General features: G+C 44.2%; 1 protein-coding gene across 2 annotated transcripts in view; it reads left to right on the top strand.

The window, feature by feature from the left end:
- Nucleotides 1-18,341, top strand: part of LOC124718935 (protein Lilipod) — a 348,987-nt gene that overhangs the window by 277,154 nt on the left and 53,492 nt on the right. For both annotated transcript variants that reach the window (XM_047244598.1, XM_047244599.1), the window contains exons 7-8: nucleotides 8,273-8,572; nucleotides 13,486-13,640. In XM_047244598.1, the coding sequence (XP_047100554.1) occupies nucleotides 8,273-8,572; nucleotides 13,486-13,640 (455 nt within the window). The remainder of the gene's footprint in view (nucleotides 1-8,272; nucleotides 8,573-13,485; nucleotides 13,641-18,341) is intronic.

The raw sequence follows: 18,341 nt of genomic DNA, 5'->3' as shown, positions 1-18,341 counted from the left end.
GTCGGGGTCAAAATCTTCAACTTCGCAAGTAACATCGGACAACTGTCTTACAACCTTATAAAGTCCAAAGTAGCGCCTGAGGAGCTTCTTGGAGAGACCAACCTTCTGAACAGGAGTGAAGGTCCAGAAGAGGTCACCAGGCCGGTAGACAATGGGGCAGTGGCTTGCATAATGAGTGCAGCGTGCGGAGTCGAGCTAACTGCCGAGCTTCCTCAGCTCTGGTTAACACCTGGCTGATGTAGTCGTCGTCCACGTCATTGGGATGTAATGGAAACACAGTGTCCGTCATCATAATCGCTTCAGGCCCGTGCACCAGGAAAAATGGTGTAAATCCTGTGGTGTCTTGCTTGCCGGTGTTGTAGGTAAACATCACAAAAGGTAGCACCTCATCCCAGTTGCTCTGCTCAACATTGACAAACATTGACAGCATGTCAGTTATTAAAGCGTTCAGTAAGCCTGTTAGTTTTCGGATGGTATGCAGTCGTCGTGTGATGAGTACTGTAGCACTCGCAGTTTCTCTCTGTCACAAGATTCGATTGAAAACTTTCCCTCGATCTGTATTTAATGACCTTTGGGCACCGTGTTTTAATACAATGTCTTCCACGATGAATTTGGCTACCTCGGATGCTTCGGCTGTTTTCACGGCTTTTGTAATGGCAGAGTGTGTCAGATAATTGGTGCAAACCATGTATTGCCACTAGCAGACATTGGAAATTGCCCAAGGAGGTCAATCCCAACACGTTGGAAAGGCGTTTCGGCTGGTGGAATTGGTATGAGTCGGCCAGGTGGTTTCTGAGGAACTGCCTTTCTCCTCTGGCACTCTTGACAGTGCAACACATAGTGACAGACACTCCTAAATAAACCTGGCCAGAAATATCTCTTGCAGATCCTGTTGTATGTCTTAATAAATCCTAAATGTTTGGCCTCAGGTGTGTCATGGAATTTCTGTAGAACATCTAAGTGCATGTGTTTAGGAATCATTGGTGGCCACCTCTTTCCAAACACATCAAAGTTTTTCTTGCAAAGTAATCCATTAACTACCTTAAATTGTCCTTTCACATCCTCTGACCAACTTAAGACACGCATAATTTCATATCTTGGCATCCTTCTTCTGGTCAGCAGAGAGATCCTGGAGTGCAGTGATACAGTCACTATCTTCATCAAAGTATTGATGGTCTTGCACAGGGTTTCTAGAGAGACAGTCAGCATCTTGGTGTTTCTTCCACTTTTGTACACTATGGTAATGTCATACTCTTGAAGACATAGTGCCCACCTGGCTAGTTGTCCTGTTGGATCCTTAAGACCTGTCAACCAACAAAGTGAATGATGGTCTGTAGCAACTGTGAATGGCCTTCCACAGAGATACTGTCCAAATTTGCACATGGCCCAGACCACAGTAAGACATTCTCTTTCTGTAGTTGAGTAGTTTCTCTTGGCTTTTGTAAGCGGCCTAGAATCAGCCATCCAAAATTTGCACCAGAACAGCACCAATCCCATATCCACTGGCATCTGTGTGTAGTTCTGTAGGCGCTCTCTCATCATACAGACCAAGTACAGGGTCAGTCGTTAGAGCTTTTTGCAGCACATCGGAAGAATCTTGTTGAGCACCACCCCCAGATAAATTTAACATTGACTTTTAACAACTCTTGGAGTGGCCTAGCTCTGATACAAAAAGTCTTTGATAAAGCAATGGTAATAAGAACATAATCTGAGGAATCTTCTCACATCTTCAATACTTTTAGGAATAGGAAATTCTGTTATTCTGGCCACACACCTTTGTTTGACACACAGTGTCCAAGTATTTTGATTTCTTTTGCTCCAAAGAGACACTTTCTTGGATTAAGTTTCAGTCCACCTCGGAGATAATTAAGAACGGCCCTCAGTTTTTTTGTGTGTTCATCAAATGTCTCTGAGAACACTATAATGTCATCTAAATAACAAAGACACATTGTCCACTTCAGGTGATGTAGAAGATTATCCATCATCTGTTCAAAAGTTGTTTGTGCATTACACAAACCAAACGGCATTACCTTAAACTCGTACAGGCCCTCAGGGTTGATGAATGCAGTTTTCTCACGATCAGCCTCATCTACTTAGATTTACCAGTATCCTGAGTACATGCCCATGGTTGAGAAAAACTTGGCCTCCTTCGGACAATCTAGTGTATCGTCAGTTCGTGGAAGAGGGTGAACGTCCTTTTTACTTATCATGTTAAGCTTCCTGTAATCGGCACAAAAGTGCCAACTGCCATCCTTTCCTGACGAGAACCACTGGTGACGACCGTGGGCTCTGCTAAGGCTGAATGATCTCATTCTTCATCATTTTCTCTACCTCATCACGAATTATTCGATGTTCCGTTGCCAACACACGGTAATCTCTCAGGCTTATTGGTTAATGGTCTCCAGTGATAATCCGGTGCTTCACCATCGATTTGTCTAATTTGCTCTTCACCTGTGGATTGAAGCATTCAGAGAACTCTTGAAGAATGGCAAGTAGCTTCTTAGTGAGATCTGGTGATAGTCGAGCTAGAAGATCTCGTCTCATAGTGGTAGCACTAATTTTGCCCACAGACTCAGCACGGGAAGCTTCTACGATGCTCAGCTGTTCTGCAATCGACGGCTCGGCGTTCGCTACACACGTGCGTCTCGGAAGGATCTGCGGTTCTCGTCGACAGTTAACTATCCACAATTCACCGAATCCATTCTTAAACGAGACAACAGAGGCTGGGATGACCGAGTTATTCTTCAGTGGTATGCTTCTCTTACATTACACCACAAGATCCGTGGGTCGATGCACGGCACGACACTCGACAGTTACCTTTCTAGCACTGACCGCAGGAATGATCACTTCATCGAGCACACGTAGCTTCCAAACACTCGGATGCGCATCTTCTCGTCCGCAGTATCTCATCTCGTCTAGCAAAGTCTTCGAGCGACCGCAACCTATAATTGCCCGAGAAGCTTCCAAAAAGTCCCATCCCAGAATGACGTCACGACTACAGTCTCGTATGACTACGAATTCTAAGGGCTGTGTATGGCCACTGATACCCACACAAATGGTACATCTTCCTGTAGGTTTTACATATTTCCCATTAGCCACTTTCAGCAGAGATGTTTTGCTATCAACGAATGTGGTATTCAGCAACTGTCGACGGTACTTCTACGAAATGACTGAATCTAATGCTCCAGAGTGCACAAGAGCTCGGGCCAGTCAGCCATCCGTGAGGATATCGACGTAGTTTCCTATCATTTTTGTAGAGATCGACGGCGGAGGATTTTTCTCTTCGGCGGCCTCACCTCTGAGGAAGGTCGTACCCTCCAGTTTACCAGGGGGCTAGGTGATCGACTAGGTGATCGACTGGAGTTTCTAAACGGTGACGGAGACATTGATCGGCGTGTTGGGAAGCGCCCTCTCCAGCAGCTAGCTTGCGGCGATGGTGACATACGTCGTCCTGCGCCCACATCTTCTTGTTCATCATCGTCGTCCCGGAGTCGGTATCGGCTAAGATCTGTCTGCCGTCTTCTGGCGTGGGCGTCATCGAATATCCGCCGGCTTTCTCGACAGTAGCGCACTACGTGTCCCGGTCATCCGCAGTGGAAACGTACCGGTTGGTTATCCTGGGTCTCCAGAAGTCACTGTTCCTCGGTGCCCAAACAGGTTCCTCGTGCGGCATTGTAAGAACGTAACTCCACCTGGGTCTCGTCTTTTTCACCGTTTTAAAGGGAAATGAAGGACGAAAGACTGCTTTCGATGTCTGTTCCACTTCCTCCCTTATGACCTGTTGAAGCATCTCGGTTTTTTGCTCGCCGTGCAATTCGAGTACCTTCTGAAGTTCCTCTCTCACTATCTGACGAAGAACACTTGTGAAATCAGTTGCTTCCTCCATCACAGACATCGATAAGACCTTTGGAAGTCGTTCAAACTTCATTCGTGTTTTTTTGATGCGTTGTCTCGATATACTGGCACTGTTTTATGAAGTCATCTGCTGTCGAAACCACCTTCGGGAGTAGGGCTTTGTACGAGTCCTCGGCAACACCCTTCGTGAGATGTGCGACCTTATCCTCCTCCTCAATTCTAGGATCCGCTATTTTACACAGCTCTGAGACAACTTGAATGTAGGATGCTGTAGTTTCTCCTGGACGCTGTGCCCTGCACTTTAATTTCTCTTCGACCTTGCACTTCTGTCGTCGTGTGTCGCCGAAATACTCGTGCAGTTCCGCCTGGAATATTTCCCAATTGGTGAACTTCTCCTCATTGTTCTCATACCATTGCTTGACAGTGCCCTCCAAGTAGAAAAATATGTTAATCAAACACAAATTTGGCTATACGCTATACCTTCAGCCACTTGTTTAGATCTTGGCCATTGTCACCAGAGAACCTGGAAGGATGTGTCATGTGGTGGCACACAGTTACTGTCATCGTAACATCCTCTTCTTCTTCTTCTTCTTCTTCTGTCTTCGATAGATTGCGAGCTGTTGAACATGGCTCCAACTCGGGTTTCTCGCCACGTAAATGGCAGCTCTGTCGTGGCCTGATGGGAGACACTGTGTCATCAGTAAAGTGTACTGTCACAAGTTCCAACACCCAGCATCTCCACCAGAATGGTGTCACATTGAAGAAGGTGTGATTAAATGAATGATGAACACTTAACTTTACTTAACGAAGGTTTATTCAGCACTTTCACATACAAAAGCACGGAGCGAACTGCCTCCAGCCAGAACACATACGGTGTGTATACAGCTACCGAACATTCCACTACAATGATTCTTGATATTTGTGGATACTTCTAGAATGTCCTCAAACCGAATATTGAAATTAAAATCATACAGTTTAGGTGAGTTTTGAACTCGTGACCCTCCGTGCAACAGTCTAGTACCATAACCGCTACACCACAGTGACGGTGCTACTCAGCTTCTTCTGCGACAATATGAAATAGTTTAACAACATTATCAAACACTATAATATTCCCTACTTTGCTAGAACATGTTTCTGATTTTCTAAACACACAAAAATCAGATTAATATTGAAATTGCAGAAATAAGCATTCTAACAATGCTAAATAATCAATTATCTATATTTTGTTAATTAGGCTTGAGATTTAATTCCTACCATTTACAGATGCTGAAAACAAAATATATTATTCTTTTATAGAAAAATTTTCTATATATTAATTTCCTGAATCTGATTTTGATTGTTTGTGGTACAATTGTATTGTAACTACTATTTTATTCTTCTAAAATCTAAAAAAGATACAAATACTTTTGTAAAAAAACTTTTATTTTCTGATTCTACACACTTTTACCTATTTTTCTACTTAGTTGCCTTGTTTATTTAAGCACTTGTCATACCGTACAACTAAGTTTTTAATTCCCTCTTCAAAGAATTCGGCCGCCTGCTCCGACAGCCAAGAGTTCACGGCCGCTTTCACTTCATCATTGTCATTGAAGCGCTGCCCACCAAGATGGTGTTTCAGGTACCGGAAAAGGTGAAAATCGCTAGGAGCAAGGTCGGGGCTGTATGGTGCATGGTCCAAAACTTCCCAGCCAAAAGAATCAATCAAATCCCGAGTCTTTTGAGAGGTGTGAGGCCTAGCGTTATCGTGCAGGAGCAAAACTCCTTTTGTCAGCAAGCCGCGCCTTTTGTTTTGAATTGCTCTGCAGAGCTTCTTTAGAGTTGCACAGTAGGCATCTGAGTTGATTGTCATTCCTCGTGGCATAAAGTCCACTAGCAAAACACCGTGCCGGTCCCACAACACAGTTGCCATAATCTTGCGCTTTGACAGCGTCCGTTTGGCTTTGACCTTAACGGGTGACGTTGTCTGTCGCCATTCCATCGATTGTCGCTTGCTTTCGGGAGTGATATGGGATACCCATGTTTCATCTCCAGTGACAATTTGACTCAACGTGTCATCCCCTTCTTCCTCGTAACGAATCAAAAAGTCCAATGAAGTGGCAAATCCCTTCCCTTTGTGGTCCTCTGTGAGGAGTCTGGGTACCCACCGAGAGCACAGTTTCTTAAAGTCTAGGTTTTCAAACACAATTTTGTACAAAACCGATCTTGAAACTTGTGGAAATTCCAAAGAAAGAGTGGAAATTGTGGATCTTCTGTCATCACGAATCTTTGTTTCGACTGCAGCCACCAAATCATCAGTGATCACAGAGGGCCGGCCTGAGCGTTCTTCATCACGGACATTTTGACGGCCATTTTTAAACTCTCTAACCCATTGACGCACTTTACCTTCACTCACTGCATTCGAGCCATAGACTTCTATTAACTGACAATGAATTTCTGCAGCTGATAGGCTTCTCGCGGTCAAAAAACTTATCACTGACCGTATCTCACACGCGGCGGGCGATTCAATAATCGTAAACATTATAAAGTAGCACAGCGATGCGTCCACGTCGGCTACAGAGCTGCAACTTGCATCAGTGTGAACGGGAAGGATGCCGGCAAGAGGCGCGGTGGCTTGTTGCGGCGTCCGCGCGAACTACGGGACTATACGCGCGAACGGCCCTTACTTAAAAAACAACCCTCGTACATAATGCAGGGGTGGTAATCGTAAGACTGGAATGTTACACCCTGAGCTGGAATTCTGGCCAGCTTTTCCGAACTGTACCCATTTCCTAAACCTCACCATTCCTTTCTCTTCAACTCTGACTCTGAAAGCTTGCAAATCTAAATACATTTATATATATTTTCTCCTGTCACCCATTGATGAGTTGATTATATATCTAATTACATTACTTTTTCGACAATTGATTATTTTTGCTGGTACCATTACATACCGTGATATATGCAATGTGACTTGACAGTCACAGCCTCTGAATTATTTATGTATTCTAAACAATTGAAGTGTGAGAATTGTTAAAATTAAAATTATGATATACCTAATTTTAATGATTGGTAGTCATCAAATGTCAAACACATAGTTAATGTTTCGATTTATTTGCTACCAATTATGAAATAATACGAGTAAGTATCGAAAAGCAATGCAGGTATTTTGTTTTCACGTGCAGCTATAGCAAGAGAAGTCTGGACTACGAAACAAACACGATACACACGTTACTGTCGTCAGCTCTTAAAGAATGTCGAAATCTAATTTGATATTTGTGGGCCAAAGGGCATAAACAGAGTGACATTCACAGGGACGTACATGGCACGTATAGGGATGGCTGTACGGACCCCAGCGATGTCTCCGAGTGTTGTACATTCTTCCGAGAGGCCTGTGTGAGCCGTAGTGATTCACCACGCTCTGGGCGGCGGGTAGCAGCTGCAACCTCTCAGCATGTCAGAACCTCTGAGGTAGCAGTTTTGAATGACTGTTGTCTGCAACTGTCATTCTTATTGCAGCAGTTCAGCATTTTCTATGGTGTGGTGTACAAGATTGTCCGTGACATATTGAAATTTTGCCTTGCTCGGTGCCTAACTGCCTGACAGATAACCGCAAGGACCTGTGAATGATGACAAGCTCACATCACTTAATGCGTTACACTGCAGAATGGTATGACTTTCTGATAAGAAATCGTCACTGGTAATGAGTCGTGGAGTTACAGCTACGCGCTTGAAACCGACTGGGCCTCTACGGAGTGACTCGGTCAGCTAGGAAAGTGCTTGTGACGGTGTTCTGGGATATGCACGGTGTATTATTGGTGGACTCTACTGAACACAGGGCCACTGTGCATGCAGCAACCTACATTCAAGTTTTGGTTAAGTTGAGGCACGTATTTTGCGGTGAACACGACAACATTAATGTCGAAGCATCAGACTTCTTCGTGTCAATGCTGAAACTCCTGTTTGTGAAAAAATTGCCAGATTTGGGTGGGAGGTGTTCACGCAGCCACCGTACGCACTGGGCCTCGCACTATTGGGCATTCACCTGTTCGGTGACACGAGAGAAATTCCTGCGACAGGTGCGAAAGTGAAATCGGCATTCCGCAGATGGCTGTTCTCCATCCAAATGGACTTACAGGAAGGAGGTGTATTGAAACTGGTTCCACAATGGGAGAAGCATGTTGAGAACATTGGTGACTGTGTAGGAAAGTAGGTAAAAGATGTAAGTTCATTTGTGCATTTTTTTACATATTCAATTTTTTGGTAATAAAATTATTACGCATTCCTTTCAGACTTTCCCTCGTACGGCACTGGGTACTTTCGTGTGATACTTATTTTTCGTCAGAAATTACGTGTGGATATAAAATTTGACGGTATTTGCACACCAAACTGATTAGACCTTTGTACATTTGACAAAACGTAAGAGATCGTACCTGCGCAGTGTGCACGCCGCTGGGCTTCGAGCGGCTGTTTGCTGTGGTGGGGAACCTACTGGTGAAACCGCAGTTCCTGCGTGACCTGGAGGTGGAGTTCTACGTCGCACTACTGGAGGAGCACACGCTGGAGCAACGACTGGCTCGGACACGCGCCTCGGGCGGCCGCGGGTACTTGTGTCCCGCACCCATGTCGCCGGCAGGTGCGCTCGCCGAGGAGCCGCCCTACGTGGGGCTGCAGAACGGCGAGCTGCAGGCGGGCATCGAGACGCGGCTGGCGGACGTCCGGCGCCACCGCAAGTACCTGGGTGAGTGACTGTTACGCCGTGCGGGAGTGCCCGTCTCGTAACCACCGTGTCGATGTCGGTGTGACGGCATCTGTAATGTGGTGAGCCTCGTTTGCTGTTAATATTATATTTGTGGTTTTTAGGTTCTGGCTACTTGTTTGCAACTGAATAAAGGCGGTATATGGTTTGTCGGACATATTTCACCTCCATTTTTAACTCATCATCACTGGCCTGAAATACGTAGTTTTCATAGTTTTCATAGTTTTCATTAGTAAGCAGCGCTTTCGTCGTACATATTCTTCAGTTGTGAATGCGAGCTACAAACAGTTCAGACACACACATCTTTTACTAAATATGTACTGTAAGACAAAAAAAATAATGCACCACAAAGGAATTATCTAAATGGGATGGAAATTGATAGATGTCGTGCACTTGTATAAACAAACAAGTTATCCCAGTTTCAGAAAAAATTGACGATTTGTTCGAGAGAAAGAACTTCACAAATCGAGCAAATGTGTAACACATTGGTGGTTCTCGGTCCTTACGCAATCAGCTGTTTGGCTTAGCATTGATAGACAGACGACCAGGTTGGCATCCCAATTCTCTCCAGGGCATCTTCAAACAGGTATTGGTCTGGGACTCCATTTCTTTTCACAGTAGGACCCCTTCGGTTGTCATTTGCGGCACTCTTTAGAGTGTAGTGGTACATGTGTAGTGATCTACATGTGCTGTTGCTGAACTGCTGGTGAAGCTGCTATTCTGCCTGTAGCACATTCAGCGCTCATACTCTTCCACCAAACTAAGAGGCGTGTTCTGTGAAGTGTTGAGAGTGAGAGAGAGAGAGAGAGAGAGAGAGAGAGAGAGAGAGAGAGAGAGAGAGAGAGTGACAGGGGCGGGGGTTAACTCTTTGGCCAGCTTTGGCACAAAGTTTTTGTTTATATTAGACTGGTCATTTAGGAGTTTCTCTCACTCTCTGCTGTGGAATGTGGTACCTAGCTTGTATCTGGATGAGATATCTATTCTGGTTATTTTATCATGTTTAAAAAGCCACATCCGTTACCAGGTAACTGATACATTTCCATATGCATACAAAAAACAATTCACTACTTCTAGAGCTCCAGAACACCAGTAAACCCTGATTCATTAAACAATCAGACCTTGGTGTGTGAAAGAGCTTCACATATGTGATTACTTCACAAATGAGTTAATGTGTTAAATACTTAATGTTACACATTTTTAAACTTTATCTGTTATAAATGGTTAAATACTCTGGACGTTGAGAAATACTAACAACTGTGTCATTACAAACAATTAGTTATGTAAACTCTTTGATAAGTCCATCAGTAGTATCTAATATTTAGAAGCAGGTGTTTAATGCATACAAATGTTTATGCCACATAGTAAAGAAGTAATTAATTAAAAGATCATGTGCCTTGTTTAAGTTTTGCTGCTTGTCATTTATAGCAAATGCTAGCTTTTCACATACCTAAATGTTTGAGTTAGCAGCATGTGTAATTTGAAAGTGCTGCTTAAAAATGAAAATGTATATGTATTGCAGGACACTGACGATGCCTTAAAAATTTAGGCAAAAAAATCTGGCAAAACAAATGTTGTTTTTACTCAGTTGCATAAAGATGGTCTTAATCTAAAAATGATTAATATAATCAGTATGAGATTTTGGTCCCCCCATAATCACAAATGCGCTCTTTATTTATTGTGCTTTCGAAGCAGATGGCCCCTGTACGTCCTCTTGAGGAGTTTATTGCATCACTTAAATACCTGCTGTTTCAGTTGAAGAAGATTGCTGGCTGGAGGCAAGCACAAAAGTGTGTGTCCTCCCATCACATTGTAGATGTCCTCTCTAGGAAACAAATCGGGGGACCAGCCACGTCAGCTTAGCATCCTTACATTCTTTGCGGCATCTGTGGTGTGAACTGCAGTATGAGATTTATTTATTTATTGTTCCGTGGGACCACATTTAGGAGAAGTCTCCATGGTCATGGAACGAGTCAATACATGAAATTATAACACGATTGTAGAAACAGATAAAATGAAATATAAGAAACATATTCAGGCGACAAGTCGTTAGTTTAAATAAAGAAAATCAAGAATGTAACACTAGAATTTGCTTAATTTTTTAGCTCTTCCATGAGCTCCTCGACAGAATAGAAGGAGTGAGCCATGAGGAAATTCTTCAGTTTAGACTTAAAAGTGTTTGGGCTACTGCTAAGATTTTTGAGTTCTTGTGGTAGCTTATTGAAAATGGATGCAGCAGAATACTGCACTCCTTTCTGCACAAGAGTCAAGGAAGTGCATTCCACATGCAGATTTGATTTCTGCCTAGTATTAACTGAGTGAAAGCTGCTAACTCTTGGGAATAAGCTAATATTGCTAACAACAAACGACATTAAAGAAAATACATACTGTGAGGGCAATGTCAAAATTCCCAGACTATTGAATAGGGGTCGACAAGAGGTTTTCGAACTTACACCATACATAGCTCGAACAGCCCGTTTTTGAGCCAAAAATACCCTTTTTGAATCAGAAGAATTACCCCAAAAAATAATACCATATGACATAAGCGTATGAAAATATGCGAAGTATGCTACTTTTCGTGTTGAAATGTCACTTATTTCAGATACTGTTCTAATGGTAAATAAAGCGGCATTTAGTTTCTGAACAAGATCCTGAACATGGGCTTTCCACAACAGTTTACTATCTATCCGTACGCCTAGGAACTTGAACTGTTCCGTCTCGCTTATAACATGGCCATTCTGTCTGATTAAAATGTCAGTTCTTGTTGAGTTGCGGGTTAGAAACTGTAAAAACTGAGTCTTACTGTGATTTAGCATCAAATTATTTTCCACAAGCCACGAACTTATATCATGAACTACATTATTTGATAATGTTTAAATATTACACACAAGATCCTTCACTACCAAGGTGGTGTCATCAGCAAACAGAAATATTTTTGAATCACCTGTAATACTAGAAGGCGTATCATTTATATAAATAATACTGCTGAAATACGCCATTTGACACACCATTCGTGAATGTTATGACAGTAGTGTGTACCATTCTCACCTATGGATGAGCATTCAGCCTCTTATCAATCAGTTCTATTGTCACATGCAATGGCTCCCCACACCACAATATTCCTGAGTTCGAGGGGTACAGGCTTTGAGAATGCTGCTTCTTGCAACATTTTCACCACATTCTTTACGGATGCAGAATGTCTATCTGAATGTCACAAATAGAAACAAGATTAATTACTGAACATCACTGAATATCCCAGTTGTCTTTGGTTCTACTCCACACAAGCCCTTGTTGTCTGCGGTACAGTGTCAGTGACACGTAGCAAGTCGAGATATCAGTCCAGCTTTAAGTTGTCAGTGAATTACTGGTTGGACTCTCTCTCTCTCTCTCTCTCTCTCTCTCTCTCTCTCTCTTCCCCTCCCCCCCTCCCCCCACACAGCTCGTTGTCATTTAAGATGTAAGTGACATGAGCAGTACACTACCCAACTCATGTTTATTTTGATGGGCATAATTAATTTAGCCAATTACTAGATACAAGTTTTAAATGAAGGAAAATTCTCTGAAAACCAATCAAAATGTATTTATATATTCAAAACTAAAAGATAATTTAAAGACTGGAGACCTAAACTACGAATAAGAAATATATGAATATATTTGGTTGTACGCTAGTATTTGTATCGTGTTCTACAGTGCCGTGAGGACCAGTCAAATGATAACTGAACAATGCTCACAATAGAACCACGGAATGGTTCCATTCAAAAGTAATCTCTAAAAGTGTTGATATATTTATCCCACTGGCAGACAAGATGATCAGTTCCACCATTATAGAACGTGGTTGGCCAGTGACGGATTCACTCTTGCATCCCTCTTACACTTCCTCGTGTGACTGATGGTGACATCCACACACGTCTTTCTTCAGGTTGACAAAGACGTAGAAATTACACATTGAAAGATCCAGGTTGTGCAGAGGATGTTGCAGTGTTTCCCAACGAATCGCCAAAACGTAGCTTCATCAGATTGGCAGTGTGGGGGCGGGCGCTATCGTGCATCGGGGTGATTACGTCCAGTGGCATTCCCGGGTGTTTCGACTTTGTCACTTTCCTGTTTACGCAGAGTGTCTCCGTACCTTGGTACGCCAATTGCGGTTCCTCGCACCGGGAACTCGGCGAGCCCCTCGGACGTGGTCTTGGCAATTACATTGTACACGTGGTGAGAGTGCTAATTACTTAGCTTTCTAAATGAAAAATCGTCTGCTCGAGTTCAGGATCTGTTCCTCTTTCCTCGACAGAGGAGCCGTGCGAGACATCGCCGCTTCAGCGAACGCCCCTGCACTCGAGTGAGGCAACCGTAGTGACTTACCGGAACTTCTTTCTTCGGTGGGGGACGTGTGGGACGTTTTCAATGCCGGCTATGCCGTCTGCTCTCGGGCTGTCGGAATGCTGTCGGACGGATCTGTCCGGTCACTCGATAACACCCGCCCCCACAGTACCTGAGAGATGAAGGCTACACTTCAGGAATTTGGTTGGGAAACACTTTGATATTCTCCACAGAGGTCAAACCCTTCACGGTCCGATTGTGACGTGTTTGGCAAACCGAAGGAAGATATTGTGGATGTCGGTTTCAGTCAGGTGAAGAAGTGCGAGAGTGGGTGCAGTTGTAGATCCGTCAGTGACTGATTGCATTCTACGAAGCAGCAACTGATTGTCTCGTCTCCCAGTGGGATAAATGTCTCGACGTTTCTGGTGCTCGCTTTTGAAAGGAACTATTCCACGGTCGCTCTGTGGCAGGTGTTCGGCATTTATTTGACTGCCCCTCGGACGTGGTCTTAGCAGTTAAATTGTACATGTAGGGGAGTGCTGTTTACTTACCTTTCTAAACGAATAATCTTTCCCCGACAGAGGAGCTGTGCAAGACGTCACTGCTGCAGCGCAACGTCCTGTACCCGGCCTCGATGCTGCTTCTGGTCGCACTGACGGCGTTGGCTGTCTTCATGGTGGCCCAGAACACGCTGGGACTGCTCATAGGCATCAAGGCGCTGCCACTGAGCCAGGAGGTGAGCGGTGGGAAAACTGTGCTGGTGATAGAATACAGAGTCGTTAAAGTGGACACGGTCAAACCGCGACATTCGCCGTCCTACCGGAGGCGATGTACGCTGTGCGTGACAGTATGGTGACTATTGTTCCGGCATACTGTCATTACATTTTGTCTTGTCTGCAGCAATATTTAGCTTACTATTGCAGTGGTACTTAAGATTAAAAACATTTGATAATCGTTACCTTATTTTAAAGTGAGAGAAGAGTGACAGCTGGCGGGGACCCCAGGTGATGGCCACCTACCGGCTGCGGACTTTCTTGACCTGGCATCTGAGTCGACTGTCTCTCTTTTCTCCAACCTATCCTCCTTCTTTGTGTGACAAAGGAAATAATCAGATCATTCAACTGAGTGGACGCTGTAGTCAAAATAGAGAACTCCTGATGAAAGAGAGAAAGAGAAGCTGGGCATTACTTATCTTCCTTGTGCTGCCAAATATCCAAAAAGATTGGCAGATCCTGACAGAAACGTGACGTCCCATATATTTTGCACCTATCGACAGTGGTAAAAAAAATCTACGTCATTGTTTAAGATGATCTAGATCTAGAGTGTAGCGTGTGTGCCACACTTTGTGTGGATGTTGAAAATTTCTGTACGGTGCAGACTATTAGAACAGCCGAGAGGTGCGAGGAATGTCAGTCGCACTCCCCACTGAAACGACAGAGCGAGTCACCTGTTGCTGAGCACCGTCTCAAATATAGTTGTCAAATGAAATAATGTGAGACCAGTACTGTGGTACAAATGCCAAGTTTCTGGTAGTGTAATTAAGAATTCTGTCAGAATGAAGGTGCCTGAAAAGCTAATAAAATAGGGTGGACAAGGTTTCAATTCAGATATGTCTCGGTGTCCGACTGTCTATTTATTTAGCTCTTTCCGGCCATCGCATCCACCGAACTGGAAAATGCCGAGAGAATATGTTTTTATGGAATTTTACTGTGGACCACAAAGAACGAGAGAGCACGAAAGGGGCTTAGTGGGTGCGATATTTGAACTCACAATTGACTGTAAACAGTGGCACGAGACTGGCAGCAGTTGACGGTGTAGTCGGGGTCTGGACAGCGAGTACACGTAACGACATCATTTGCAGCACCTGAAGAAGACAACTGGGTCGAATGTTCAAGTATTGTGCATAAAATGGAACCAACAACTTGACTGTATATCTGAAAGCACACCATTAATTAGTTACACTGAGAAAAGCTGAGAGACCACAACACTTCTGAAAGATGGGCGTTATTTTTTCTACTTCTGCACAGTTGTGAGCATTATTTGGAATTTCACCTCTTGTTGGCAGATACTGACTGGTCATCGTGTCCTATAATTTCACAGTCTTCTGCAGCGTATTTTCCTCTTGGTGCACTTGTAATGCTGTATCCACTTTCATTTGGTCTCCCACCTCCCTCTTCAGGTATTCACACTGTTTATCTCCCAGTGTCCCTTCGAAATCTCGGTCGGTTGGTTGGTTGGTCGGTCGGTTGGTTGGGATTAAAGGGACCAGACTGCTACGGTCATCGGTCCCTCGAAATCTCGACAACAGTTTTATGTTTATATCTTTGCCTTCTGCATCCAGTATTTTGCACGAATAAATCTGTATTATCAATCTGTTAGGTCTCGGAATAGGGCCTGAATGTTTAATCTTCCCCTTTCTTAGTTCTTGAGGAGTTACCTTTCTTCATGTTCCAGAATGATCTTTTCAGCTTTAATCACATATAATGGAAGGAGAAAAGGGGGGGGGGGGGGGAGTTACAAAGGAATTTACAAAATATGACAGAGGCCAGTAGATGTGATGTGTATTTACAGACAAACAAATGACTGCAATTTCGGACAATATTGGACGAGAGAGAAGGAGCTTCACAAATTGAGCAAGTCCGTAACACATTGGTCCACCTCTGGCACTTACGCAAGCAGTTATTTGGCTCAGCACGGATCGACGGAGTCGTCGGATGTCCTCCGAGGGATATATCGTCGAAAATTCTGACCGTTCGGCACATTACATCACCGAAATTCTGAGACCGTCGGAGGGCCTCACCCGTAATGCTACGTCGTTCTCAGTCGAGGAGATATCTGGCAATTGTACCGGCAAGGGTGCGGCTTACCGAGCACGAGGATAGTGGTAGAAACTCTCGCCGTGCTGTGGCCGGGCATTATTTTGGTGAAATGTAAGTCCGGGACGGCTCGCCACGAAGGGAGACAAAACGGGGCACGGAATATTGTCAACATACCACTGTCGCAATTAATAAAATATTCTGGGCCGTGCCGCGCTGTAAGTGTGCCGCGTATGACGACCGAAGGTTCCTGCCGTGAGAAGAAGTGGCACCCCGGGCCGCCACTCCCGGTTGTCGGGCTGTACGTTGGGCGCCAGTCGGGTCGGTATGCCACCGCTGTCCGGGGTGTCTCCAGACATGTCTCTGGCCTGGAATCTCACTGACTGGAGTAAAATTGTCCTCAGTGATAGTGTCTCGCTTCGAATTGAGCTCCTATAACCGGTGAGGCCGTGTCTAGAGATTCCCCGTGTAGTGGTGCAATATCGACGTGTGCGTTTCCCGTCGTTCGGCCCGACAGCCGGGGGTGACGGTCTGCTCAATTTGCAAAGGTCTTTCTCTTGAAAAAAATGTCCATTTTTTCTAAAATTATAACCATTTGTTTTGTCTGTAAATGGACATCACATCTGCCAATTTCTGTCCAAACCTGATAGTTCCTTAGAGGGCACAATTTGTGGAATGGTTAGTAGAGACAAAGTCTGACACCCAGATACAGTGGAACTTCTGGACACACAACAGAAGCACATCACGGTTATGTCCAACCACAACCACGTGACAGTGGTACGTGAAGAAGACTAATTCTGGTTATCAGAGGATGAGTGATGCTGATGTGGAACTGGTGCAACAGGCATTTATCCAGGGGGCAAACAAATTGAGCATCTCGATAGTTGCAGCTGCGACTGATCTCTGTGCTCAAGGTACTGCACAAGAGACTGAGGCTTCGATCCTACGAGGTGCGGCAGTCCAAAGTGCAAAGCATTTGCAATTGAGATTCTGAGTCGCATCGATGACGGTGTAGACTGAGGAAGGTGACGTTCACAGATGAATCTTGCTTTCGTGTGCTGTGGAAGGTGAACTGACAAAATTATGGGGTTATCAGAATGCCCATTTTAGTATTGAAATTGTGCACAATTCAAAGGCAAATGTACGGTGTGGTGTGCTTCAGGACTGAATCGGAGGGCTGTTTTCCTCTGGAGAGGTGTCAATAACTTTGACTGTATAAAAAACTGACTCTGAGCACTATGGGACTTAACTTCTGAGGTCGTCAGTCCCCTAGAACTTAGAACTACTTAAACCTAACTAACCTATGGACACCACACACATCCGTGCCCGAGGCAGGATCCGAACCTGCGACCGTAGTGGTCGCGCGGTTCCGGACTGTAGCGCCTAGAACCGCTCGGCCACCCCGGCTGGCTGGACTGTTTACCTGGACCTGTTGGAACAGTTCGCATTTCCACAGGTTGTAAATAGCCAGACGGTGCCTCTCTTCACTGGACCCCGATCACTGGGAAGGCTTTTGACGACACATTTCCAGGTCACTGGATTGATTGGCAACGGAGGACCTTGAGGTTTCCAGAAATAAGCCTGTTAGATTGTTTTCTTTGAAGTTTTATGAAGGAAGCTGTCTGCCATGCTACAGTGCAGGACCTGTAGGAACTGTGCATTCCCTTCAGAGGAGCAATTGCACACGTCAGTGAAGACATACTAGACAGAACACAGGAGGAACTGGAATATCACTTAGACATCCTGTGTGCTACGTATGCCGCAAATCGCAACTTTTATACCTATCCCCATTTCTGAAATATATATGAGCAAAGTTTCAAAAATTATTTTGGGTCTCCCTGTATTTCCTTTAGCACCAACTGAATTTTTAATTTTTATGTTCTATCCAACTCATTTGAATGAGAGTCCTATATATCCACATTTGTGTCATCTAGGTACTGTTTACATTACTCAATTTTTCATTACATATGATACCAGATTTTGGAGGTGGAAAGGTCAAAAAGTTGACATAGCTTTCCTAGTTTCATTCACTAATGTCTGATATTGGTTGCGCAGAAGATAATGTTTGGTGCCCACTCTAGAGCATCCTGTAGAGGGCTCTTCCAACAGTTGGGCCTATTGACAGCAGCCTCACAATAGATTTACTCCCTTATGAAATCATTGTCAGCAGTCAGTCACAGTGTGGAAACATTCAAATTATTCATAATTATAATACTAGGAGGACAAATGATTTCATCTACCTGCCATTCAGCTTAAGAGACACAGAAATGGGTAATATATTTGACCGCCAGCTGAAAACTGAACCATATCTGCCTGATAATTCCTTCTACTACATGGAAGAATTTCTCTCTCTCTCTCTCTCTCTCTCTCTCTCTCTCTCTCTCTCTCTCTCTCTGTGTGTGTGTGTGTGTGTGTGTGTGTGTGTGTGTGTGTGTGTGTGTGGTAAAAATCAATGAAAACAATCAATTTTTGCCAGAATAATTTGATTGGATAGATAAATAAAAAATGTACTTACCAAGCAGCAGCAGAACACACACCTAACATAAAGTTATAATTAGGAAGCTTTTGGAGCCAGTGTCTCCTCCTTCAGGCAGGAGGGCTGAAGGGGAAAAGAAGAGAGG

The sequence above is a fragment of the Schistocerca piceifrons genome, chromosome 10, assembly GCF_021461385.2.
Source record: "Schistocerca piceifrons isolate TAMUIC-IGC-003096 chromosome 10, iqSchPice1.1, whole genome shotgun sequence".
NCBI classification, from domain to species: Eukaryota; Metazoa; Arthropoda; class Insecta; order Orthoptera; family Acrididae; genus Schistocerca; species Schistocerca piceifrons.
This window is presented reverse-complemented; position numbering and strand designations above follow the sequence as displayed.